Source organism: Octodon degus, unplaced genomic scaffold (genome assembly GCF_000260255.1).
Source record: "Octodon degus isolate 3935 unplaced genomic scaffold, OctDeg1.0 scaffold00040, whole genome shotgun sequence".
In the NCBI taxonomy this organism is placed as follows: Eukaryota; Metazoa; Chordata; class Mammalia; order Rodentia; family Octodontidae; genus Octodon; species Octodon degus.
In genome coordinates this window covers 7,888,733-7,916,630 of record NW_004524616.1, presented here as the reverse complement: position 1 = coordinate 7,916,630, position 27,898 = coordinate 7,888,733, and the positions used below count along the sequence as shown (strand labels likewise).

At 36.8% G+C, this 27,898-nt stretch overlaps 1 protein-coding gene across 1 annotated transcript in view; it reads left to right on the top strand.

The window, feature by feature from the left end:
- Positions 1 to 27,898, top strand: part of Adamts19 (ADAM metallopeptidase with thrombospondin type 1 motif 19) — a 319,655-nt gene that overhangs the window by 250,037 nt on the left and 41,720 nt on the right. Inside the window, exons 18-21 of the mRNA XM_023715358.1 lie at positions 9,140 to 9,293; positions 18,287 to 18,422; positions 23,912 to 24,116; positions 26,905 to 27,057. Coding sequence (XP_023571126.1) covers positions 9,140 to 9,293; positions 18,287 to 18,422; positions 23,912 to 24,116; positions 26,905 to 27,057 — 648 coding nt within the window. The remainder of the gene's footprint in view (positions 1 to 9,139; positions 9,294 to 18,286; positions 18,423 to 23,911; positions 24,117 to 26,904; positions 27,058 to 27,898) is intronic.

Sequence of the window (27,898 nt, the reverse complement as noted above, 5' to 3'; positions counted from 1 at the left end):
ATATATATATCCCTTCCTTCTTTTCTCCATATCCCCAACCCAGTTTCTCTTTGCTCTTGAAGTTTATTTCCATTTTATATTATTTATTGTACATTTTAAATCTTACTTGCTTTCAGCTTCTTACATCAGGGAGATAATATGTAGTTTATACTTGCGTATCTGGTTTATTTTGTTTATGAGTATGGTCTTTTCCAGTTGCATCCATTTATCTATCAAAGTCTCCAGTTTGTCCTACTTTATGGCTGAGTAGGGCTTTATTGTATAAAAAGACTATGTCCTTTTTATTCCACCCTCAGACCGTGGGCATTTGCATTATTTCCAATATTTAGCTGCTACAAATTATGCTGCTATAAACATGAGTACACACATACCATTGTGGTGTGTTGTTTTAATTCCTCTAGGCAGATACCAGAAGGAGAATAGCTCTACACTGATTTCTACAATGGTTGCTCTGGTATACATTTCTACAAACTATGGAGAAGTGTTTCTTTTGTACCATAGCCCCTTCAGCTTTGTTATTGGTTGATTTCTTGAAAATAGTCATTCTTTCCAGAGCAAGATGGCTTCTCAGTATTGTTTTAATTTGCATCTCTCAAGCAATGATGAACATGTTTCATGTATTTGTTTTCTATTTGTATTTCTTTGTCTGAGAAGTGTGTATTCATTTTGGATGCCTGGTTTTGGATTAGCAGTTTAAATTTGGGAGGTCTGCTTTTTTGTGTGTTCATTACATGTACCGGAGAGTACTCCTTTTTCTAAGGAATAGTTAGCAGTGTGTTTTTCCCATATTGTGTGTTGTGTCTTCACTTTGGTGATAGTTTATTTTGCCCTGCAAAAGCTATTAATAAGGGGAGATCCTAGTTGTTTACACTTTGTGATAGTTCCTGTGCAATCGGGGTTTTATTTGTGAAGTGTTTGTTCATACTAATATCTTCAAGACTTTTACCTAATCTATCTTTCAGTAGATTTAATGTTTCTGTTTTAATATTCATATATTTTATACATTTTCAATTTAGTTTAGTGCATGGTGAAAAATATGATTCCAGTTTGAATTTTGGCTGTGCAGAGCCAGCTTTTCCCAGCACCATCTATTAAGGAGGCCATCTTTCTTCCAGCAAACATGTTTTGCACCTTTGTCAAAGATAAGGTGGCTGAGTGTGTTCGAAGTTGTTTCTTCGCCTTCTAATCTGTTCCTCTGATCTTTGGATCTGTCTTTGTGCCATCTCCATGCTGTTTTTATCACAGTAGCTTTATGTTATCATTTCAAGTTAAGCATTGTGATTTTCCCTGTCTTGCCTTCTTTGCCCAGAATTGCCTTTGCTATTCCTGGTCTCTTCTGGTTCTGAATTTTAGGATTTTTTCACTAATTCTTTGAGATATGCTGTTGGAATTCATGTCAGAGTTGTGCTAAATTTGTATAACAGTTTGGGAAGTATGGCCATTATCACTTCTTACCTGAGAAAATGGATGTATTTTTGGTAAACTTCTTTAATCTCCATTCACAGGGTACTGTAATAGTCAGTGTAGAGCTCCCATATCCTTCATTAGATCGATTCTTAGGTGTTTCAATTTTGTATGCTATTGTGGAAGATATTGTTTCCCTAACTTTTCTCTTAGTGAATTTGCTCTAGACATACAGGAAGGCTATTGATTCTTGAGTGTTAACTTTGTATTCAAATATGGTAATAAATTTGCTTATTAAATCTAGTGGTTTTTTAGTGAAATTTCTAGGATATTCTATGTAGAATATCACATCATCTGTGAGCAATAACAATTTAACTTCTTACCATCCAGTCCGACTTTCTGAATGGTTTTTATCAATGGGTGCTCAACTATCAAAATATTTTTCTGCATCTATTGAGCTGATCATATGATTTTTGTCCTTGGCTCTGTTAATATGGTGTATGGCATTTATTAATTTACCTGTGTTGAACCATCCCTGCATCCCTGGGATGAATCCCACTTGGTCATCCAATCTTCTTGATGATTTGCTGCATTCTGATTTCCTGTATTTTACTGAGGGCTTACTTCATATCTGCTCATTAGGGAAATTGACTTGGAACTTTCTTTCTTAGTTCCTGTTTTGCTGTCAGAGTAATGCTTGTTGGCAAGAATGAGAGTATTACTTCCCTTTCAGTCAAATTAAGGAGGTTAAGATGTAGTGATATTAGGTCTTCTCTCAATTTCTCAAAGAATTCAACAATGACTCCATCAAGGCCTGGACTTTTCTTTGTCGGTAGATTTTTAATTACATATTTTTTCATTGATTAATATTGGTTTTTAAAGGATTTCTAGAGATTCCTGAGTCACCTTTAGTAACTCATACATATTTAGGAGTGTGTCCGTTTCTTCTGTATTTTTTTATCTTATTAGAATAGAAATGTTCAAAGGAGATGTAAATGATCTGCTGGAATTCTGCAGGTTGCTGTGTGATTTTAAACTTTCATCCTAATTGCATTGATTTGGGTCTTTTATTTTCTTTTTTGCTAAGTTTGGATAAGGGTTTGTTGGTTTTACTTAATCTTTCAAAGAACCAACTCTTTAGTTAATTGATTCTTAGTATTGTTTGCTAGTCTCACATGCATTAATTTCTGCTCACATCTTTATAAGTTTCTTCCCAAATAGGAGTTGTTGATTTAGACTGCTGTTCTTTTTCTAGAAGCTTGAGGTTGACCAATAAGTTGTTTATTTCCCTTTGTTATGTTTCCCTGATATTGGTATTCACTGCAATGAATTTTCCTCTAAGGACTGCTTTCACTGTATCTCATCAGTTCTGGCATATTGTATTGTCATTATTATTTCACTGTAGAAACTGTCTACTTTCTTCCTTAATTTCCTCTTTGATCCATTGTTGTTCAATAGGGTGCTAATTCATTTCCATGTCTTTTTGAAGTTTTTGTGGTTTATTTTACCATTCACTTCCAATTTCAGTGCACTATGGTCTTATAATATGCAAGAGAGGATTTCCATTCTTTTGCATTTACCTACGAATATTCTTTAGGTAGTATTTGATCTGTTTTAGAGAAAATAGCATATGAAGCTAAGAAGAATGTGTATTCTGATGTTATAGGGTGGTACACTCTGTAGACATTTACTAAGTCCAGTTTTTCAAAAGTTTTAGTGCTGATATGTCATTGTTGAATTCTGTCTATTGATCTGTCTTTTTATCACAAAGTGTATTGAGATCCCAGAGTACAAATATATTGTGCTTATTTAACTTGTTTGTTAATATTTGTTTTATATAGTTGGATGCATTAATATTCATTGCATATATGTTTATAATTGTTATATCTTCCTCTTGGACCTTCTTTATCTCTCTTAAGCAGTCCTTGGCTTGAAGTTCACTTTGTCTGAAAATAGAACAACTACCACTGTTTTGTTCTGGGTCCACATTAGTATTGTTTTCCATCCTTTGACTTTCAGTCTGTGAATTTCTTTTTTGTTAATTAAATGTATTTCTTGTATGAATATAGTTACATGTTGCTTATTAATCCATTCTGCCATTCTGTGACTTGACACCATTAACGGTGATGGTTAGTAACTGATATTTATTGACTTGTCTTTGTCATATTATTTTCCTGTTCTTTGCTCCTCCTGTTTTTTCACCTCTCTCTATTTAATTGTTCACCTTGCCTGGTAGATTCCTTCTCTTGGGGTTCATGGAGTTGTAATCCTTATTGTCTCTTTCTAAAATGTGCTTCAAAACATTTTGTAGTGCAGGTTTGGTGGTCATAAATTTCCTAAGATGATTTTGTCATGAAAATATCATATTTATCCATCAGGATTTTTTTAAATTAAAATTGTGAACAATTTTATTGTAATACTGTCATTCTCCAATTCTCTTTCAGTATCACAGTACCTTTTTTAAAATCAGATCACTAACAACCTACTCCAAGTATGTTTTGTTTTGTTAAAAATATGCACATGAATAAATATGTGTGTAAATGCAAACAAATTTATCATATATATGTATATATATGATCTAAGAATACATGAAATGTTCACAATTTAGAAAAATTAATACATTTTAATACAGTTAAAACACATTGGCATTAATCATCCTCAACACACTCCTCCAACCTCAAACATACTTTTCTCATTATTCTTGTCACTTTCTGAAACAGTTCTAGAAATCCTTTAACTTTAGCATATTCTGTCACTCTGTTGTGGCTCCCTCAATATTCTCAAGTGATATAAGATGTTTCACTTTCATAATCATCTTGACTTTGAGGACAAGCAAGAAGTGGCACAGTGCCAGATCCAGTAGCTAAGGTGGCTGAAGCCTCACAATAAAATTTTCACAAGTCCCCTTTTTCATTGGATGTCACTCAGTAGTACATTCACTGAGTTTCTGATCCAGCCGTGTAGAAACACTCACAAAAGAGCACTTCCAGAACTGCTTCAGAAATTGGCAAGAGCAATGGCAGAAGTATTGTCTGCACAGGGGGAAGAATTTTGAAAGAGATCAGTGGCAATGTATCTTTTACTGTAATAATTTCTTCAAGATTTAGTCATGGTATATTTTTGATCTCTGTATCTATCTCATATAGGTATCTCTGTTGATCTCTAGATCTATATGAGTTCATTGTATTTCTGGGGTCCTATCTGATTTCTTAATTTTATCAAACCTAGAATTCTTCCTGTTGAGAAAATTATTGAAAACTTGAAAGAGCACTGCTACAGCCCTTTAAATATTATGCAGCTTCACTGAATATTAAATCATCTAAGACAAAACATTTGAGTTTGAATTTGTTACTATGTGATTAGAATACCAACATCATAAAGTCATATGTTAATTTACAGACTTCTGTCCAGTGGAAAACATAGTATCAGTCCATTGTTAAATAAAAGTTAATTGGGCCAGAGAGATGGCTCAGTGGAATAAGCGCTTCCCTGGCAAGCGCAAGGACCTGAGTTCAATCCCCGGTTCTGCAAAATAAATAAATAAATAAATAAATAAATAAATAAATAAAAAAGTTAATCAATTTTGGGTCTATTTGTCAAATTCTTTTAAAATTCCCCGGCTACAAGTTCTACAAATTTTTCCCAGGTATTTCCTTTAAACTACTATTAATAGTTTATCAGTTCCAATATTAATTAAATAATAGATAAAATTTTTGCTATATGTACGTTTCACTTTTTAAATAAAAGTCATATTTACTTTTTGAAAACTACTTCTGAGAAACAAATTGCTAGGTTGAACTGAACTCCTGTTCAATCATTTTTTTTTAGTTTCAACATCTTTTATACTTTTAAATTATTAAATAATTTTTATAAGCTCAAAAAATGTTTAGGTTCACATCTATAAACTTTCCAAATAGTATGATCTCTTACCTTAATTAGGGAACAATCTTGAAAAGTTACATAAAAACAGTAAATACATAATAAAGTGTCTTAGTTACTTTTCTGTCATTACTGGGGCAAAGTACGTAGGAGGGAAGATGTGTAGAAGTTTCATTCTATATTTGGTTGGCTCCAAGACATGGGTGATATATTTGGGTGGTACATGGCAGAGGGGCCACAGTTCACAAAGACAGCAAAAGCAACCAGAGAGGGGGACATATCCCTTTCTGTGTCTTATATTGTGTCCAGTCTCTCTTCATCAGTTTTGAAATATAGTTCCATAGGGCACACCAATCTGGGTTGAAGGTTATTTTCCTTTAGAACTTGAAATACAACATCATAAAGTAATATGTTAATTTTACTTTAAGGAGTGAAGTCAGCTGTGGTTCTGATGGGAGATCCTTTATAAGTGATTTCCTTTGTTTCCCTCGCTGCTGCTAATACTATTCTTGTGTTGGCTTTCTGGAATCTTGACTATGGTATGCCTGCTGTAGATTACTTTTAATTGTGGCTAATTAGAGTTCTAGATGCCTCACTTACTGTATGTCCAATTCTTTTTCTCTACCCTGGAAGTTTCTGCCATGACATCTATGAACAATTTTTTAAGTCATTTGTGCTATCTCTTGCTTTTTCATTGACTCTATAATGGTTCCCTGCCAATTAGTCTTCTGTGAGGGAAGACTGAGTCCTTAGCACTCAGTACCAGCTAGTGCAGTCCTTTAAGTCTACTGCTGTGCTCCACTACTGCATCTCTCCATGTTGGCTTCTGAATGTTAAGTAATTCTTTTTGACTCATCTCTCATTTGCTAGATTGATTTATTCTGGTTCCTTAATTTTTAAAGAAATCTTTCTTTTCATGATGTCTAACCATCTCTATATCTGAGATCCTGTCTTCACATCCTATGGATACTTTCAGTAGAATTTTTATGCTCTTCAATGTCTTCTTGAATCTGCCTCATGGATTCCATTTCTATTTTATGCTGGGCATTCATGGATTCCATAATTTTCTCAAACTCCCCTACTTTTTGTCTGTGTCTGCTCTAGAGACACTACGTATGATTTTCATTGTGGACACCATCTCTGCAGTGTCCTAAGAAATTACTTTTAATTTGATTTTTCCTAGAGCCTCACCCAATTGCTTTGTTGTTACCACTATGGAGAGGTCAGATGAGTGGCTCACAGATTGTTCCACCTCATTGTACCTTGGTTTGCCTTTGGTGAAGTGAATGTGTAAGATTGCATTTTGTTTGTGCCTTTTTAATTTCTTTCCTTTTCATTTTAAGAATTTAATTCCTATGTATATGCTTGTAAGTTGCCTATGGTTGTTTGCTTTTTTGCTAGTATTTAGAACCCTAAGGAAATGACTACTCTTCAGTATCTTCTAGGTGTAGCTGTCTTTTGAGTTTTGATGTGTTGCAAGATCCTACCTCTGTAGTTTTTTGAGAGTAAGACACTGCTCCCTGCTTGGCCCAGCTTTTGGTTCTTTGGCACTGTGTCATGGTATTTTCTTGACTCGTAGTCAGTCTCAGTTTTGGAATATCAGGAAAGACAGCTCTTTAGAATGATTAAATCATTTTGGACCATTGTTGTACCATCAGCAATAGCAATTGCATAAAATACAGCTTAGAATGTATCTAAATGATATAACCCTTAATTCGTCAATTTTACCCTCGGGGTTAAAATTTAAGATGGGTTATGGAGAAAGTAGAGAAGTGGAAGAAGAGAAATAGATTAGAATTAAGGCTGGAGGGCAAAGAGGGTGCTTGCTAACTTTGAGAAACTGGTGCAGAAGATTAGAGGGATGGAGGGAAGAGACATAATAAATAGAACAGAAGAGAAACACATTTCAGAGGCTAGGAAGCATATTTACACTCATAGCACAAGTTCAAACAATGAAGGAGAGAAACACAAACAACAACAAGAACAAATAAGAGATAGAAAGAGAGAAAAAGAAAAAAGAAAAAGAAAAATATCCACTTGTGTTTCTGCTGTCACTGGTAGACATTGCATGGAGACCCTATCCCAATCCATGTTGATTTATACCAGTAGGGAAGCAGTAGCTCTTTGGCAGGGTAGTGGATAATCTGAGTTGGCCTGCACCTCTAGCCTATATAGCATTCATTTGGGCTGCAGCTATCAGTACACATTTCTCAAGCCTAAGTCCAGCTGAGAACCAATGGATGGAGCCAGCAGCCGCTAGCTATGAGTTCTGAGCTCAGCTGTTTCCTCTCTCAGGTGGCTCCGAGCCAATTGTTCTATTGTGCCGATGGGAGAACTGAGGTCTCAGCACACACCACCTGCTAGTGCTGTTCTTTAGGCCCACTGCCCCCCTCCACTGCTGTGTCTCTCCATGGAGACCTCTGGGATCATTAGAAGTCACGCTGTGTTTACAGTTTTGAACCACTTCTCTTGCCCAGCTGGTCCTGTCTCAGGAGAAGATGCTGCCGATAACCTGCTCCTTCTTCACTGAAGTTTCTATATTCACTCTTTCTATGGGTTTCAATTCACACTTCAGATCTCCCTCCTTTTTGTCTTCCTCACATTGCTAAATTGTAGCATCTGGACAGCGACTCCCAGAGAGGCTGTCACCACTCCTCCATCTTGGTGCTGTCCACTTCCCTTTTTTTTCTTCCCCCTCTCCACCTCTTATTCCCCTTACCATTCACACAAGATCTTCCTACACTCTCCTATCTCTCCATATTCTACAACATATTTATACTTGGATGTCTCACACAAGTGAAGTAATGTAATATTTGAACTTCTTTGAATTATTTATTTATCTAAAGATTATGCTCTTGAGGTATATGCATTTACCTAAAAATGCCTCAAATCTTTATTGTACAGATTCCTTCTTTATTGTACAGATTCCTTCTTTTATATATATATAAAATCTTTGTAATTTCCCACTATGGTTCAGTTGTGATTTTTGGACTGGGGACCCACAAGGAACAAAACAGATATGGATCTTGCCCATGGCTGCATCTCAAGCATCCAGGGTGCAGACATTCCCATACACCCATTATGGTTTATGGAACTGTTGATATATGTGTACATTACTGTTAAATCACTGATATTTATTTAGGCCTTTATTTGAATATACATTTATTTTCAAATTAGAATACCTATAGTACAAATGAAAAATAAGCTTCCATAATTATGGTTACTGAAGCACACATGGAATAAAGTTCTTATCCTCCAATGGGCTTAAAAATTCTTGTTCCTTATCGAGTGCATGCTTCCCTCAGTCCTTCACCCTCCTTCTCTTTTTTTTTTGTTCCTCGAATGCCTTCAGGGCACTTTTGGCCAGCTGGAGAGGTGTGAGGTTCGAACTCCAGCAACCTGAGGCTGACAGCTTTGTGGAAGCAGCCACTTAAAGGCCTGAGCTAGGGCCAGGCCCCCCCTCCTTCTCTATTATCTCAAATTTTCTGCCTGTCTTTTATTTTTGTTTGAGTGGAAAGAGCACAGATGCTATTGTATAGTAAGTCATAGCTTAATGCTGAGGTACTCATTTCTACCACCATGTCTTCAAACCCTGCTAAAGTCTATAAAATTTGAAGAAAATGGTCAGGTATCTCTGAACTCGTTTGAATGAGTATCACAGGTGAGTGTAAAGCTTCAACATTTTCACCAGTTGATAATCTCAACCTTTAAGAGTACTGTCACATTTCTACTATACAGTAGGGAATGTTCGCCATTGAAATAAGCATTTTAAAGTATTGATGTTTTAGGGTTTATCCTTCACATCAAATGTGCCTTAGTTTGAACCTTCTTCCTTAACTGTCTTTACGTACCATAGGTGCTTCTGTTTCAAGATCAAAACTATGGCCTTCACTATGAATACACTGTTCCATTGGACCCACTATCAGAGAACCAGAGCTCTAAAGCACCTGAGCCCCTCTTCATGTGGACACACACAGGCTGGGAAGACTGCGATGCAACATGTGGAGGAGGTGATTATAAAATATTGCTCTCCAAAGCAACAGTTGCTTTCTGATTAACCAGTGATAATTACAATGGATCCCAAATCCTCAATCTGTCATTCCAAAATCTGTAAAGAAAATTATAATGATAATTTATTCATTATACACCCACATATTTTGTGCAAAATCTGACTCAAATTTAAAAGGCATAGAGCTGTTATATACATTACCTAATGAGACTACTCCTTGTGTTATATAAATATTAATGTATCTGTTAACACAAATTTGTTAACACATCGAATTTCCTGCATATAATTTAGGTCATAATGTAGTATATGTGCAATTTCTTCTATAAAATCTTACAGGTTTTAAATTCCAAGTTCCCATGAGACTTTTAGACATGAATAGTGTCTTGAGTACTTTTTTCTTGTTGTTGGGACAAAAATACCCAACACTCTGAATTAAGGATGGAAAGATTTATTTAGCTCACAGTTAGTAGAGGTTTCAGTCCATACTCAGCTGGCTCTAAGGCAGAGTTGCACAAGGCATAAGGCAGCCATTCATCGTGGTGGAAAATAGCAAAGAGCAAAGGGAGGAGCCACAGCTTCAGGAGCTAGCTAGCCTCTTTTCCCTCCTTAAATTTTTATGCAGATTATCTGCTCCAGAATGAGTTTAGTACTCACACCCATAATCGCAGCACTGGATCAAGAATCAGTCACAAACTCCAGAAGCTGCCCCATGACTGCATGAGGCTTTGGGGGAACAGCTGGACAGAAACCACAACAAATAGTACATAAGTGTGCTTTAACAGAGTAGCTTTAAGTTTGTCTCTCTGTTGTCTGCATACTTAAGCCAAACATGTACAATGTCTAAAGATAATCAGATAATTATTTTAATTCTTTTAGCTTGCTACCTTTAAAAAGTGTCTCTAAGTGCAACAAATATAGAAACATAGTAAAATTGTGCTCAAAAGCTTTATATTTTTATTTTGTATTAGAAGTTAAGGAGGCAAAAAAAAAATTACTTCAGCATACCATATGAAACTAAGAAATCACATTATCTTTATTTTACAGATGAGTCCATTTTGTTCCACATGTTACATGGATTGCAATGCCTCCCAGAACCCATTAGTAGTAAGGACAAAGTAAGATCACAGGTCATGAGACTTCCAACTTCCTTGTGAATTCATGTGTATCGCAGCTGTTATTTCAGTTATTTTTGCTTAGTAACATTTTATACAGCCCTATGTAACAGAGGCCTTTCAAGGCTAAAAAGAAATATAATCAACATGTAAACAGATAGGTAACATGTGTTTGGTATACTTAATATGAAATGATTTGTGCACAGAAGTGACACATGTATTTGATTTCTGGCCATAGAAACTGTTGATTAATGTAGCCTAAATGTTGTCACAGCAGAAGTCAGGGAAGGCGCAGAAAGAGATGGTGGTGTGGGAGAATGTGTTTGGGATGGAGAGCACAGACAATACACACGATAATATTATACTGATGTGAGGAAATAGAGTACCATGAGTAGAGGGAAAGAAGCTGGAAGGAAGGGGAAGGAAAGTGGATAAAAACTAAATTAGATATTTGTGTATATACACCAATTCTCTATGAGGAATGTAATCATTACTGTAATCAGGTACTAATAAAAAATAAAAATTCAAAAAAATAAGAATAATCAAAATTATTAATTAAATCATGCAAACTAAGAACTGAGAATTGAATTTAAACAAACAGTGATTATATTAAACATGTGCTACGTTTGAAACATGAAGGTCAGGGATGACCCTGTGAAAATCAATTTTAATGGTAAGTTTGACTTAGAAGACTAAGAGGAATGGATTCAAAAGAAAATGACAGAATGATTAGAGGAAGGATCTCTATGGTACTCAGGAAATGTTGCTGAAGAAAGAAAGCGGAAAATATGGCACTAGCTGGAGGGGAATGTAAATTACAAGAGTCTGTTTTTTGTAAGAAGATCAAGTATATATCATTGCTTTTCGGTGTGTAGTTTTAGAATAGAACAGAAACCTAAGATAAAGCAAAAAAAAAAAATTACTGGAACAAAATCCAGCTGGGAAGAAATGGAGAAGTTAAGGCAAACAGCACTATGGGCCACCCATCCCCAGTAGCACTAGGAAAGTTGAATGGCGGACCCTTCGTACAGTACCCTTCTCCTGATCTGTGTCTTACAGAGAGTGAGGGTGGAGAAGGTGTTGCTCGAGTTTTGAAAGAGAGGTTTGCAATGGCCACTTCAGCAATCATAGCTTGAGTAGAATGGGAATATTTATTTTTCTTTTATTGTGGTACCAACGGTCCATGTGAAGGTGATGGTGGTGAATTCAGTGTGACATCGGTGTTCGTGACAGTATGCTGCTCTCTGGCTGTGGAGCACGTGCCACTGCTCTACTGGAGCGTGTCAGGAGATTTCTGGGTGGGAGAAAGTAAGAGAGGAGTAAATAGTTGCCCTAAAATCATGTGTACCAAATTGAAATGATGAAACTAAAATTAAGTTGTATGAGGAGAAAAAGAAAGATAAGAAGTGCTTAAAATATGGTGAAAAATTAATAGAATTTAAAAGGCCTGGCATGAGTAAGGAATTGTTAGAGTTGAGGGGTGGAAATACAGGAGATTACAGAGAATAAAACTGAGATTGCATTGCAGTTACTGTCTGTTTGTAAAACCATGGGAATTATGGCCAAAACTGAAGTTTAAAAGAAAAAAAGTAAGATTTTTGAAAGAGGTCCAGGAACTAAGAAGAGTTGGTATAGAGAGAATCATTCATTAATAGCTTGTAATTCTAAGAATTGTTCCAGGAACAGCATGAGGAAAAGTAAGTAAGTAAATAAACATATAACTAATAGCCAGGAACAAAAATCTAAAATGCAAGACAGCATGACCTATGGGCTAGATTCTAACCATTGAAAGACATTGTATTACATAGTGTGGCCTAAAGCTGGATCTTTACAGAGAAGAAAGTAGAAGGGTCTAGCAGTGATAGTGAGGCACATAGAGACTGATTCTGCCTATCGGTCAAAGGTGCTGGGCCAGCAAGAACCTGCTGGCCTTGGTGGAGATCTGCAGAGAAACCAACAGTACCCTCAGGAGAGAGCAGAAAGGCGCTGGGAACATTCAAGAGGTGCAGAGATGGGAACAGCAGCCTTTGCCAGAGTGTGCAAGACGTTGGGTCTTGGATCTGACACAGGCAACACCTTGTCCCCTAGACCAGCAGGGCAAAGGTAGCAGGGCCTCAGTGCGAGGTGAGATTATACAGCACACACTGTGTTCTGGAGATACAGTGTAGTCACAACAAATGAATTTCAAGTCATCCCCAGAAAAGCTCCGTTGTGCAGTAATGCTTGCCAAGGAGATTTTCAATGGCGTGTTTCTCCCTGGGCCCCATCATTGCCACACAATTCAGTTCTTGCTTTCTCCTAACCTCTCGGGCCAAATTCCTCTTATTCTTCTGCTAGTTTTTTTTTTTTTTTTAATGATGCTGAGGTTATGCTTCACATCTTCTACACAAAACACAGAGCAAAACCAATCCAATCACAGTGAAAATCTGCACGAATTTCTCTTTACTATAAGCTAGATGAATCTAGTTATGTTCTGCCAGCTGCTGACCATAGTGACAATGGGCTGTGGAGGTGGAGGAAGTGATGGGGTGGCCTATGTTTCATCTGATAGCAATGAAAAACACTCATTAAAAGCTGTTTGTATTTTAAAAGCTGGAAAGGAAAATACCTGTCCTGTGAATGCAGTTATCCTCAGTTATTTTTCTTCTGCAGCTGTGATCTTATGCAACCTGAATCAGAATTAGTTGGATGTGTAGAATTTTCAGTCTTCAGTTTGAAAAAAAGAAGATTTTAAGAGTTAAAAAAATAGCCAAATTAAGTCCAGGGATACAGCTCAGTGACTCTGTGCCTACCTGGCAAGTGCTAGCAAGTGCTAGGTTGTGAGTTTGATCCCTGGATTAAAAAAAAAAATCCTCCAATCATATCAATCATATGAAATACTTTCTAAAATGTTTTGCCAACTTCTAAACCTTAAAGAATAGACACCAAATTATTTTCGTTTCAGAGTCAGTGGGGATATGAAATATTCTTAAACATAGTTTCATATATATATATATATATATATATATATATATATATATACAAAAAGTTAAGTGCAGAGATATGAAAAGACGTTCCAAGATCATGTCATCCACCTGGGTAGAGCCCGGCATAGAGTCTGGTTCCTGACTGAGTTCAACTTCTTTTATCAGCATCATACAACCTTCCTTAGCTGCAGCTAGAGGTGTAGCGGTTTCATGTAGTTTCTTTTCACAAAAAAGAAGGGCCAGCCAAATAGCTCAGCAGATTAAAGCACCTGCTACCAGGCGCAGGAGCCCAGGGCAAGCGCCTCCCCCTGCCCGGAGCATGCCGAGCCAGCAATTGAGACTGGGCATGGCGGTGCATGCCTGTAATCCCAGCTCTTAGGAGCCTGTAACCAGGCACATCACTATGAGTCCAATCTGGTACTGAGACCCTGAACACCTGTAGATCCTTTAAGAGCATATCCCTTAAAAATACTTTACATTGTCTTTGGATTCGAAAGATGTTTTATTAGATTCCTTCAAATAATAAGGTGGACATAACTTTATTCTTACTTTAATGGACTGATTTTATAAATAGTCCTCATGCTACGCAGCTCCTGTGGGATTTGTGCCTGTGTGGAACGTTCTCTGGATTCTGCTCAACTGGGGATGGTCCATGGTCTTCAGTTATCTCTGACTATGTTAACAGGGCATAGATTGACTTCAATAGCAAGATATTTCTGGGCTTTTTGGATATGTGTTCCCCTTTAGTTTACAAATAAAATAGATGGACAGTATTTTAAGAATTGCATATTTTCAAACTTCATGTTGTCAATTTTAATAGCCAGAAAGAGCTTTCCGATAATTCAGTATATTCATGAGTTAAATCAGAATATCTTAGGGCTGGCCAAATAGCTCAGCGAATTAAAGTGCCTACTTAGGCAGGCACAGGAGCTGGGAGTTCAATTCCCTAGCTTGCCATGCTTGCCCTGCACCAGGGGCACGCTGAGATGGCACTTGAGACTGGCCGTGGTGCCTCATGCCTCTAATCCCAGCACTTGGGAGGCCGTAAACAGGAGGATCACTACGGTTCCAATCTATACAGTGAGACCCTGTACACCCTGCACACTCTGTTGTCAATTAAAAAAAAATATTTTCAAAATACAGAACATGGGAAACAGATTCATGCAAAATTTATCTTCAAAAGCAAAGAGGAATAACAGTAAAAATAGCATTATTCTAATCCACAGGAACATATTTAGCCATAGAAAATAAAATGTAATTTGACAGTATAAAATTTCAATGTTTTGCATTATCCCAATTCTGTTTTAAATTATTAGATTTGCAATAATAAGTGACAAAAATTTAAAAGTATCTAATGTCTTGCTAAATTTTATTGTTTGCAATTTTTTAACATGAATACTTCAAGCTAAGTTTTAAAATAGAGACAAACTAATTCACTATTTGTATGAACTTATTAGTGGAACTTATTAGACATGTAAGGCCTAAAACATGAATGTTCGCTTTTAAAAATCTGATGCTCGACTGACTGAGTTATCCAGGCTCTGTGAATGATCTCCTTTAAAAGGAATGTTACCTAAAACTATCTTATTGATATTGGTGATCCCAAGTAAGTTTCCCAACAATTACATATGTGTATTTTTTTATCATACACTTGTCGTCAGTTTCTTCAAACTTTAATGTAAATCGTCCAAAAATTAAATGAATCTACCGCTGTTCTACCAACAACCATTGAAATGAGTCATTTTATTTTCAAACAGATTAAAATTTATTTGGGAAATATTTACTTTGCACTTAGGTTCTAAAACATCTAAAAATATGGAAGGACTATGACTCATTTAATGAGAATGACCCAGTGAGGAAGTAAATTGCCATAAACAAAGTAATGTACTGTCAACAGCTTTCTTCAGCTCATTATTTAGGGTTTAGGCAGAAAGTCAGCTCATCACTGCTTGTCCCCAGTTTCCAGAGTATGGGATGCATTGTCAATAATGCTATTTGATGCTAGAATAGAAATTTCCTGTATTAGCTGGGATATAAGAGTATGTATATCATATAAAAATAGCATTTCCATATGACTTCAAGACTTGAGTTTTGTTTTCATAGGCATGATGTGTCTGGAGCTGAGCAATATATTTTTCCTGGTTTTAATGATTTTGTTCAATGAAATTTTTAAGAAACAGGGTTGAGTTTCTAACTGCCAAAAAACTTATATCATCTCTTGCTGCAATATGGACAGAAATGTCCCAATCAATTTTACATGCCTTCATATTTTCTTAAGGCGTTACTAATGTGCTCTCTAAAATGATCTCTCTTTTATTTCTTTTGGTATATTAATTATTTTCCAATATCTATATGTGGAGGGTATGGAACAGCATAAGGCTAGGTATCTTCTCAAAAAATCAAACAATGAAATATATTTGACACAGATTTACTCTCTGTATTCTTTGAAAATTTTCTGGATTATGTATTTTCCCTTTTTCTAACCAATAGTTGGAAACATGGCATTATTTAAATTAGCCAGTAATGTTTTATAAAAATATTTTTTGGGGATAGAACCACAGCAACCTGAGCCTGACTGCTTTGCTGAAGCAGCCACTTAAAGAACTGAGCTAAGGGGCAGGACCCCTATAAAAAATATTTTATGATTGTCCCAAATTAGATTTTAAAACTGACATTTACATTTTCACAAATGTAATATTAATCTTTATAATGTAGAAATTATACTTAACATATGCTATCATTATACACAGTTTGCATAATACCAATTTAATGTACATAAAGGTGCTTCTGAAATATAAGAAACCAGAAGGAGGTTGGCTAAACATCTGAGTCCTAACTGTTTTACATATAGTTCTCACCTGTATTGTGAGGTCCATTTTCTATGGTGTGGAAAGGCTAAATTGGTTTTGCTTCTCTAGTACTTTTTTTTAAAGATTACTTGAGGTTGGTATCTATAGCGCACTACTACGATTAAACCTAGTACTACGATTAAGCCTAGTACTACGATTAAGCCTAGTACTACGATTAGTACTAGTACTAGGCTTAATCGTAGTAGTGTGCTATAGCTACCATAGATGCCGCACTAGTCTTTCTTGAGTTCAGGAGGAATCTCCTGGAAAATCCCCTCTGTGTTTGCTTGTCCTGGCAGCTTGTCTTTTTTCTATAAGGGAGCACCAGGCTTTGTGAACTGCCCAAGTCAGGCTGAGACTCTTAAGGCTAAGGTAGGCAGTTTCTGCACAAGTCTGTAGCTAAGGGTACTACAATCCAACCATGCTCCACCTGCTAAGCCATACATCTTGCTGCCAGGCTGCCTCTGGATGGAGGAGGAGCAGTTTTCTAGTTCTGTTACTGATAGGACATAAATTCTCCTTATTCCTTCCATAGTAGAGAGGCACATTTCAACCTGTGGCTGTATTCTGTCTCAAGGCCCTTCCTTCCATTGGCACCAAGATGCACACTGGAGAGTGACAGGCTCTGGAGAGGCACACTTCCGCCTTCAGAGGAAGGGCCAGTGATCTGCCTGGCCCTCTGCTCTGTGTGCTGAACTCCTGTAGTCTCTCACCTTCTGCCAGAGCCCCAGAACTTCTCAAGAATGCTGTGGCCAATGTTTGCTACCGCTGAAGGTCTACTTGTTTCAAGAAGAGGAATCTGCCACAGTGACAGACACACTTGTTAATTAATCCATATCCATATATAAATGCCGTTGTTCATAGACCATAAACTGTGATGAGGCTGTGCTCAGTGTTCTTGCAGCAGAAATAGACCCTCGGTCATACCTCTTCTTTTGCCTTGCTTTTGATGAGGCCATTTTCTCTTCCCATCCCCCACTGAAGTTAAAGATATTTAAAATTAATCAAAATAGCTCTCATGCTAGCCTTTCCTCCCTTCATCTAGCTTCCTCTTTCTGTTAATTGAGTGACGGAGTGACCTCCCCAGAGCCAGCTCAGCATTCATGTTCGGTACGACCAGCACGAGTTGCTCTGAGCCTAGTCATTGTCGCTGCGTGACGGTCATAAAGACCACGCTAGTGGACGATTCAGTTGTGACCCAGAAGACTTGCATTTGTTTCTTAATCCTTCATGGCCTGTCTGACTTTAAAATTGTTGGCTAGTTGAATTATGTCATGGCACCAAACATAAAATATATTTTAAAATCATAAACAGATATCTTTTATTCATAGGAAATTAACACATAACTTGTAATGAAACAGAATTCATCACATAATTACTGGACTTTTTAAATCAACAGTAAGCACAATGACTAAAGCATGCAGATAGTTATTCCTGCCTTCTACAGGACTTTGTCTTAGCAAAGAGAGTTTTCTGAAATATTGTGAAAGATAATAAGAGTCTCTTATTCTTTCTTAGAAAAAGAAAAATGACCACCATTCAGGAATAAACATTTCTAGAATTCTTGGTGTCTTTTTCCAAGGCAATAAAAATAAAGATTTAAGAATATTAAAAATAAGCTTGCTGCCTCTAATTCACTACAAGCCACAACAACATACATGTGATATAAAATGATATGATGGATACACACATGTGTCCATGTATGTGCCTTCAATAAATCCCAGCAGGGAGAGCACACTCCTGCTACTTTCATGCTCAGGCAGCCTTCAGCCACACACTGCTCAAAGACGACCATCTTTCTTCATAACAAATCCTCAGTTAACATCTTCTAACTTATATTACTATTATTCCTTTGTAATATAAAATTTGCCTCTTAAATTTTGAGGAAAATATCCTTACATTTATACATATATGTTGTGTTATATAAATTATAGACCAGATTATCTTCATTGATGTAACCTAAATTTTGTTTGAAATACCTATGAAAATTACAAGCCTCTGAACGTTTAGTAAATCTGTTCACTCAGGTATCTAACATTCCTTTCTGTGTTTATTTGCTCTTCTCAGGAGAAAGGAAGACAACAGTGTCCTGCACAAAAATCATGAGCAAAAATATCAGCATTGTGGACAACAAGAAATGCAAATACTTAACCAAGCCCGAGCCACAAATTCGAAGATGCAATGAGCAACCTTGTCAAACAAGGTAATCCCATTCCAACAAATATTAGAGAACTGTTTGGCCATTATATTGCTGTTCTTTAAAAAAAGAAACTCACAATATTATTGAAAACACATTTTAAAAAATTACGAAGAAATTTGTACCAAAATGTAAACTTTTAAATAAAAAGGTCAAAGAAATTAAGGCTATGGCTTTTCAATTTTGAATATGTCCTCCACGATGTGAGTATAAACTGTTGAATAACTGTCACCTGAAGAAATTAATTTTTTTCATGTCTCCTTTGATGCATGTTAGAAATTGATGATCATTAGTCTTAAATTACGATAGGGGTAGTAGCGGGAGTAATTTCAATTATTTGGTTTCCTGCACGGCACCTCTTCCAAGAGCTGGTTATTTGGCTGAATTTCGATATTGCCTTCTTAATTCTCTGACGTGGTATGATAGACATAGCTAGGAGTAAGTAAACCAAGGATGGGAAAGGCAAGACCCAGACCCATGAAGGGTAATGCAGTCTTGTTACTTCCTGGCTGGTTCCTTACTTCTTCCCACAGAGTTCTCAGCACTAATTGTCCAATTGCTGCTCTCTGATGAAATTTCTCACGGCACTCTCCTAGTGAAACAAATCCAGGTCCACAGTCTCTTTGTCATCTCATCTGTGAAAACTTTTAGGAGTTTTGGCATTGGCAGAATCCCACTTGAGCTCAACATTGATTTGTATGAGAAAGCAAGTGGAATTTCAGAAGTGCTGTGTTAACAGCCATGCCATGGGTTCTGGTTTCTGCACTGAGTATTAGACAATAGTATAGGCAGGCAAATTATGAAATGAATTAAAACAATAATGCTTCACAACTTACAAGTAGGATAGAAAGAAATAGGGCCATGCCTCATTAGTGGAAAATGAAGCAGAGACAATTTTTTTTTTTTTTTTTTTTTTTTTTTTTGTGGAACTGGGGATTGAACTCAGACCCTTGTGCTAGCCAGGAAAGCACTTATTCTACTGAGCCATCTCCCTGGCCCTGAAGTAGAGACATTCGATTGAAACTTGAATATAATTTTACAGTAGCCTAGTAGCAAAGCTACATGGCATGGCTGTTAACACAGCACTTCTGAAATTCTACTTGCTTTCTCATACAAATCAATGTTGAGCCCAAGTGGGATTCTTCCAATGCCAAAACTCCTAAAAATTTTTACAGATGAGATAACAAAGAGATTGTGGGCCTGGATTTGTTTCACTAGGAGAGTGCCGTCAACATTTACTTTATCTGGTCCTCAGGGATTTGTTGAGGTTTAATGAGTTAACAGTTCCGTGCTCTTAGAAAGTCAGAATAAATTTCACCATGCAGCAGCTCCTCAGTGAAGTCCTGGTAAATCTGCATAACTTACATTTGAGATAAGCAGAGAATTTATAGCTTTGAGAAGACATCTGACTAACCTAATCTTCTTCATGGTTTTCCACCATGAGGTCAGGGACCATGTTCAATTCTCAGCACTGCATGCCACACTGCCATGCCCCTGGGCCCACTGAGTGGGCCACCAAGACCATGTGTGGTGGCACATGCCTGTAATCCCAGCACTGAGGAGGCTGAAAACAGGAGGATCACTACAAATCCAAGCTGCATAGTGAGACCCTATACCAAGGACATAAATTATGAGAACAAAAAGGAAAAGAATATGCAAAAGAAAAAGTTGCTTTAATATACTTTAAATAATGTCACATGCATAACTCTTTCTGGAGTTCATACTTTTCAATATAACTCCTTAAGTAGGTGAGCTGAAAATTATTTTATAGTATAATATAATAATCATGTTTGCTTACAAGTGTAGTAACCAACTAGGCAGTTGGTTTCAGCATGCAAGTAATTAAGTCATTCCCATATAGTTTTAGACAGATATACAAGCAGAAATTTTTGTCTTTGTCCTGTCGCTAAAGAACCTGAATTTTTGTAGTAGAAGTATTCCTAATTAAAGAAATCTTTTACAATTTTTCTATCTCCTTTAAGAGATATTAAAATACTATATATTTATTAAAATACTTTTCTGTTTTGATGCAAGAGCAACAGCTTTTAGTGGTATGTCAGGAATTTTCAATCGTTGATTTAAGAACTTGGGCACACTGATCACTTCCTGAGTTGGCCTTTGAGAGAGCAGGATGTATCGTTCAGGTCATTACTTGTTCCTTCACTGAGCTCAGCTGTCTGAGAAGGAAACATTTCAATAATGACTTTGTAAAATGAAAAGTTTTAAAAGGTCAGTCCATTTCTGAGGAGAAAGCTTTTGCAGTAGGAGACTGGAAAGCTTTTGTTACTGTTGTTGTTAGTTTATTGTCTTCCTTCCTTTGGAAAGAGGGACAGGATATTGTTAACCATCAAAAGCTTGGAAAATAAGTAATGCATATAGGCATTTATTGAGTATAATAATAGGAAAAGCTTCCAGGAGTTGTTGGCAGAGCACATCCTTTATCTCTCCTACTTATTTTCTTTGGCTATTTTCCATCCTAAGAAAAAACATTCTAATTTTTATTCACATTTATTGAAAAAGATAGGGCTGGCAAGATAGATCATCCAACTAAACACTTGCTTTGGCGTGCACAGGGAATGGAGTTCCATCGCTGGTCCTGCATGCTGTGCTGGACCAACCTTCCAGGTGCACTGAGCCACAACCAAGACTGGGCATGGTGGCACATGCCTATAATCCCAGCGCTGGTGAGGCTGAAGACAGGAGGATCACTACGAGTATGAGATGTGTAATGAGGCCCTGTACCAAATACATAAATGAAGAAAAGAAAAAGATAACCAAGGTTTTGGAGCCACCTAAGTACACAATAAAAAAAAAAAAAAAGACTGCTATACTAGTACATAGATTTCTAGGAAGGAGTCTAAATATTAAGGAGCTTGGATCATTTCAAACTAGATAAATTCTAAAATAGAGAAATGTTTTGTCCCATTAGAGTACATTTTGCTATTCATTGCTAGAAATAGCTTTTAAGAAATAAAAAAGCAACTTTTTTATCACAGTAAGGATCTGCAAAATTGCTTTTTTTTTTTTTTTTTTTTTTTTTTAAAACTGCCTTTATTCTATTAGTTGGAAAAATTAACTGGTACAGAAAAAAAGTTTTTTTTGTGGAACCGGAGATTGAGCTCAGGCCCTTGCGCTTGCCAGGGAAGCACTTAATCCACTGAGCCATCTCCCTGGCCCCTTAATTTTATTTTTAAATAAGATTGCATGAAATTACACATACTTCTCTTTTTTACTACTGTTCTCTGAGTTCCATAGTTGGAGGACAAGATACATAGCTGAATAAAGTTATGATGAATATTCTTATATAGAAATACAAAATAGAAACTGAACTAAATTAGAAAGAAAAATCCATGGAGAACTCCAAAGCAAAATATTGGTTAGCACTATACCTGACAAAGAAAGAAAATGCAGTCCATATTGGACTACAAATATTATAATAGAATTTTTTCCTTTTAGAAATAAAAACAAGGGTCGATGAGATATCTCAGCAGACTAAGCAGCCACTTAGTCAAGCACAGGGACCTGGCTTCAATCCCTGGCAGCACATGCCACACTGGCCCCACCCCCAGGGGTGCTGCTGGACCAGCAACCATGTCTGGGCATGGTGGTGCATGTTGTAATCCCCGTGCTGGGGAGGCTGAAAACAGGAGGATCACTACGAGTCTGAGCTGTGTAGTGAGACCTTGTACCAAATACATGAAAGAAAGAAAGAAAGAAAGAAAGAAAGAAAGAAAGAAAGAAGAAAGAAAGAAAATATTTTAGAATTAAAACACTTTATAGATAAGAAAATTATTTTTAAATAATTGATACTATGTGCAAAATAGGAATCTAAATGTCATTTTAAGAAATGTTCAAGGAAAAGCTATTTTGTGAAAAGTGTTATGGATGCAGAATAAAAAGGCATTGATATATGCTCTTCAGGAATTTATTTATATCCTAAAAAGGGAAGGAAACCCGAAGCCTAAGGTAGGCTTTGAGCCCCCTCATGCCCCAGAATGTAGTTAGTGTATCCTGTTAGTTCACACCCCTGGTGAGAGAGTGCAGAGAAAAGGAAGATTCTGATGGTTAGAGGGCAAAACCATTCTAGGGAGAAGGGGCCTCGAGCTGGTAGTCAGGCCCTGGGCCCTGGAACATACATCCACAAATGTCAAGTTGCGAAACCTTGACAGATGAGCTAAGGACATGGTTTATTCTTTTTCAAACATGTAGATGATGAGGCTAGAAAAATATATGTATATTCTAACTGTCAATTACCGTTAAATACCCTCTGCTGTACACGTCATCTGTAGTATTTCCTTCATTTCTGTGACTTCACTTGGTACATTTATCAGTTACCTGCAGTCAATGGTGGTCTAAAAATATTAAAAGGAAAATTCCAGAGTAAACAGTGCACCAGTTGTAAACCACACGGCAATCTGAGTAACATGATGAAATCTTGCTCCATCCTGCTTCAGATGTCAACCACGCGTGCATCCCATGTTCCATTTTGTAGACATCACCTGACGCACTGTCATACAGTGGCCATCTCAGTTATCAGATGGGCTGCCTCAGTGCCACAGTGCTTGTGTCAACGTAGCCCTTACAGAGAAGACCAGTGTTATGCCACAGTGACTGCACCCTCTACCTCAATTCATCTCATCAGGGGAGTTGTATCAATTCACATCAAGGGAATAAGGGTGATTGCAGTACAATAAGGGAAAGCAAGAGGAAGGTAGTGAGAGAAACAGAGACAAGGGAGGGAATAGGAAGAGAAAACCACTTTGTTCTTTCATGAAATAAATTTTAGAAGGTGTTTACTTTGTAGTACTTAGAATAGAATTCAATTCATTAGAAATTGAAGTGACATAGATTTATATCACTGCCTTGAGGATTATTAAAAAGATATTTAGCTATTAAAATTAGGCAAATTTGGCAGTAAATCATTGAAACTAAATAGTTCTGGAGTCTTGAGTATCTCTAAATGATATTAAGTTGAATTCAGATCTAAGTCTACCAGTCCTGGTGTGTGATCACCTGGAGATTGGGAGGCTAGGAAGCCCATGTTGCTGTCTCTAAGGATTTGTCTCTATCCTGTGGTATATTATTAGATCTCTGCATACCTTGGATTCCTTTTCTCTAAATGCTGTGATAGTTGTAGCACATAACACATGGAGCTATTGTAGCCACTTAAATCTCAAAGAATGCAGATAATTCCTGAATATTAGCAACTTTATACTTAATGGCACCTCCATATTATGTTATTATTAACAGTAAAAGTCCACTTTAGAATAGCACGGACAGAATCTGAGATGTACTTTGAAATTCTATTAAGAGCCAAAGTCTGGATATAAGACATTGAACATTCAGTGTGATAGAAAACATGGGGAAATTATAATGTCAGTTTAGAAGAACGAAACCAAAGTTGCTTGTAACTTTGTCCTGACTCTGGACATGTCACATATATAGTAGGTACAAACCTTCTAACCTATTTTCGATGGCAATTGCTATACTTTTAGATGGATGATGACAGAATGGACCACGTGTTCAAGAACTTGTGGAAAGGGGATGCAGAGCAGACAGGTGGCCTGCACCCAGCAGCTAAGCAATGGCACTTTAACTCGAGCCCGGGAGAGAGACTGCGCAGGGCCCAAGCCAGCCTCTGCCCAGCGCTGTGAGGGCCAGGACTGCATGACCGTGTGGGAGGCAGGAGTGTGGTCTGAGGTACAGTGCATGCCCACACCTTTATCTGATCTTTCTCTGACTCTGAACCTTGTACAAGTCTTATTGTAGCATGTCCACAATCTCTCCGTGTGACAGTTGATATTGGAAAATTAGACTGAAGATATTTATTTTTCATTCTATGAATATAAAAATGAGAACATTTTATAAACATATTACAATTCTGCCTTTTTTTATTTACTTGAGGTATGGTCTTTGATAGGCACATATTAAAATGCATATTTAATTCACTGCATATTTCTGAACATTTAAAGGGATAAGGACATTTATTAATTGGTTTATATTAGTAGAGTGTATTTATACATCATGTGTATTATATTATGTACATTTAATCACCAGTTCAAGAAACATAACAGTTTTACCACTTTATGAGTGATGTCACTAGAGGTTAAAGAGATTATATAGTTTACTCAAAGTCCTACTTTAATCCTAGAGATGGAATTGAGCTAAGCCTTTCTACCTCAGTGGAACACATAACTTCTAGCTAATAACTTGTAATCTGTGATGTGCAGACACAGTTAATGACAACCCACAATGATTTAAGTTCTGTTAGCATGTTGTATATTGTCACATAATAACTGCCATTTGTTGCATGTATTTACTCTCATGAAGCATTTCAGGTGAGTGTGCAGGTACATAACCTAAGACATACATGTACAAGCCTGTACACGTATGCAAAGACCTAAAATGCACACCCAGCAAAGTTATCCATTTATTTAATTTCAGATTATTAAATAGAATCTGGAAATGACAAACAGAAAATTCTCTGGTAAAGTAAGTAGCTCTTCTTTTTAAAATAAGGATAAAATGGCTTAGAAAAAGCAGTTTCTAAGTATACTTTAACCCAATTGCCCAAAAGCACATTAGCAGAGAGCTTGACTTCTTGCTTTCTTATTCTCCCGCTATTCTAGGTTGTACTTTGCTGTTTAGTGGATACTTTTTCATTTCTAATTTCCCTTTCTAAAAATAAATGCCACGTCTGATTCTACATCAAAACAAATCAGTTCAATATGGAGAGAAGATTCACATATCAGAGAAACAAAGAATACCCTACCTCTGACTCAACTAAACATTTTTACAAGCCCTTTAAAAGGAAATGTTTCAAAAATAACCTTCTATGCAGATATTTGGCACTAGCCAAAAAAAATAATATGTCATAATGCAATTTGCCAGTTGAAAATATTTCTCTTGTTTTGACTGAATTTAAAGCCTGATTTTAGAAGAAAATACTCAAAAGGAGAGAGAAACTGGGATGGGGAAAGGAGAAAAGAAGGAAGAGGAGAGGGAAATGCACACACACACACACACACACACACACACACACACACACACAACACAGTTAGCTTAGAAAGACATATTACTAACTATACTATGCTCATTGAAAGAATAGGTATATGCCTATATTGCTTGATGGCTTTTCATGCTTTTATCTTGTATTATGAGCAACTATGAAGACAACAATGTGCAATATAGTAAACATTGTTACTCCCCTATAATCTTGTTTTGAAATTTTATGCCATTATTTTTATTCTCTTTAAAAATAAAAAAATGAAAAAACCTGATTTCATGGGTCAGGGTTCATTTTAATCACTGAATCTAAAAAGATGGATATGAGAATGCCAAATGATAATGTATAATCCTTTTATAGACCAATATTCAAATTCAGGCCATAAACTATGAAACAATTAGTAATTTGTGCAAGATTTTGTCTATGTTAAATGTCATTAGTTCTGTGCTCAAAATTTCTGGAACACTACAGCCTGCAAATGTGAGCAGGGCAGTGGACTGAGGCTCTGCCTGCTGCTGTGGCTCTGAGCAACAACTCGAGGAAACAGCGTGGCTGTGCCTAGGGGACGTTGTGGCTGAACACAAGCTCCAGCACTTTCTTGGGACCCACTGCAGACACAGATATCAAGTTCTGCCATTGCTGTTCCACCCTAGCTACCCACCACTGCAAGCCGGTGCACTTTGTTGTGCATGCTGTAGAATCGTGGACACCTACCTTTTTAAGACAGGGATGCTGTGTGCATATTTGATAATAAGGAGAATACATGGAAATTAGATTTGCATGTAATAAGACTAGTGTGCATATTTTATAGTAAGAAGAATAGACATAAATTAGATTTATGTGAACTAAGACTAGTGAAACATGCCCCACAAATACTTCAGTCTGTGATCCCACCAGCATCAGTGAAGCTTCGATTATTTGTGAAATTAGCTAGACTACTTTTCAGCTAAATTATATTGTTAATCCACATACTCATTGGAAATAACCATTTCTAGCCATATGTAATTCTTCCTTTTATTTTAACTGAAGTTTTCTGTTTTGGTTAAAGAAATATTTATGAAAAAGGAGATTCTGTGACCGGTAGCTATCTGTCGCCAACACTTGAGGCTAAAAAAAGTACATTTTAGCAAAAATAAGATTAAGATTTTCCTTAAATATGTGGAATTGTGATAGTAAATAAATTTTGATATTTTCCATATTGACCTTGTTTATTAGTGGTGTTACCTTGGTGTTACACTCATTCTGTACTGGTGGTCTGCTGTTCCTGAAACAGTTTACCTGCAGCGCTGCGCCTGCGGCTCTATCTGGCCTCAGGATACACATGCTAACCTGATGTTAGCCTGAACCTTAGCCCTTGTTCTTCTACCTGGCTTTCATCTAGGTAATAACCCCCATTACAAATCATCAGAGATCAGTACTTCACAAAACCTGCAGACTTTCCCAACCACCAGTGCTATCCAAAGCTTTGACATTATCTTTCAGTGTTCTGTCAAGTGTGGCAAAGGGGTACGCCATCGAACTGTAAGATGCACAAACCCAAGAAAGAAGTGTGTCCTGTCCACCAGACCAAGGGAAGCTGAGGATTGTGAAGACTACTCCAAGTGCTACGTGTGGAGAATGGGTGACTGGTCCAAGGTGAGCACCCTTTTGTGCATTCCCAGTGACAGTGTCAGTGACGTCAGCATTGCCCAGAAACCATCATCATCCATTATGCAGCTTAAAGGGGGTAAGGAGTTGAAGTGTAATAATAATTGATCTTTACTGTCACATATTTTGACTCAAATTCTGGCTATGCTCATGACCTTTATGGAATTAAATATATTGACTTAATAAAATACAAGCAAACATCAAACTTAAAGTTCTGGTCAGATCTGGTCAGAGTGTCTTGTCCAAAGTTTTCAGAAACATAAGTATATTAAAGATTCCAGTGGGTTGCTGAGATAGCTCAGCAGACTAAAGCACCTTCTTAGGCAAGTGCATAGGGACCGAGGTTTGATCCCCGGCACCATATGCCATGCCAGCCAGGACCCCAGGGTAGGGTAAGCCAGCCACAAAAAAAAAAAAAAAAATCTCATATTGATCTCTGATACATATTCATGATCATATACCCTTAAACTCTATGGCCTAGATGAGAAGTAATGGGTCCCTTCTCCCTCATTTTATAAATGAAAAAAATGCAACAACACTATTTATGTACAATGAAGATCATTCATAAATATTCTGAAGAATATTGTGGGAGAAATGTTCTCAATATATAAACCATTGTGACTCTCCAGCATTGAAGCCTATAAATGAAGTCCTAGACCCCCAAAATCTAAACTATTTTTGTGATTATTGATGATTTTCCTCTTTAACAAAAATTTGCATGTTATCATTATATCTGAGTTCTCAGTATATTCTCCTTCCGTTACTTTCAACATTGAACAATTACACTGTAACTCCTTGAGGGATGCAAGATTTGCAAACACTATAAATC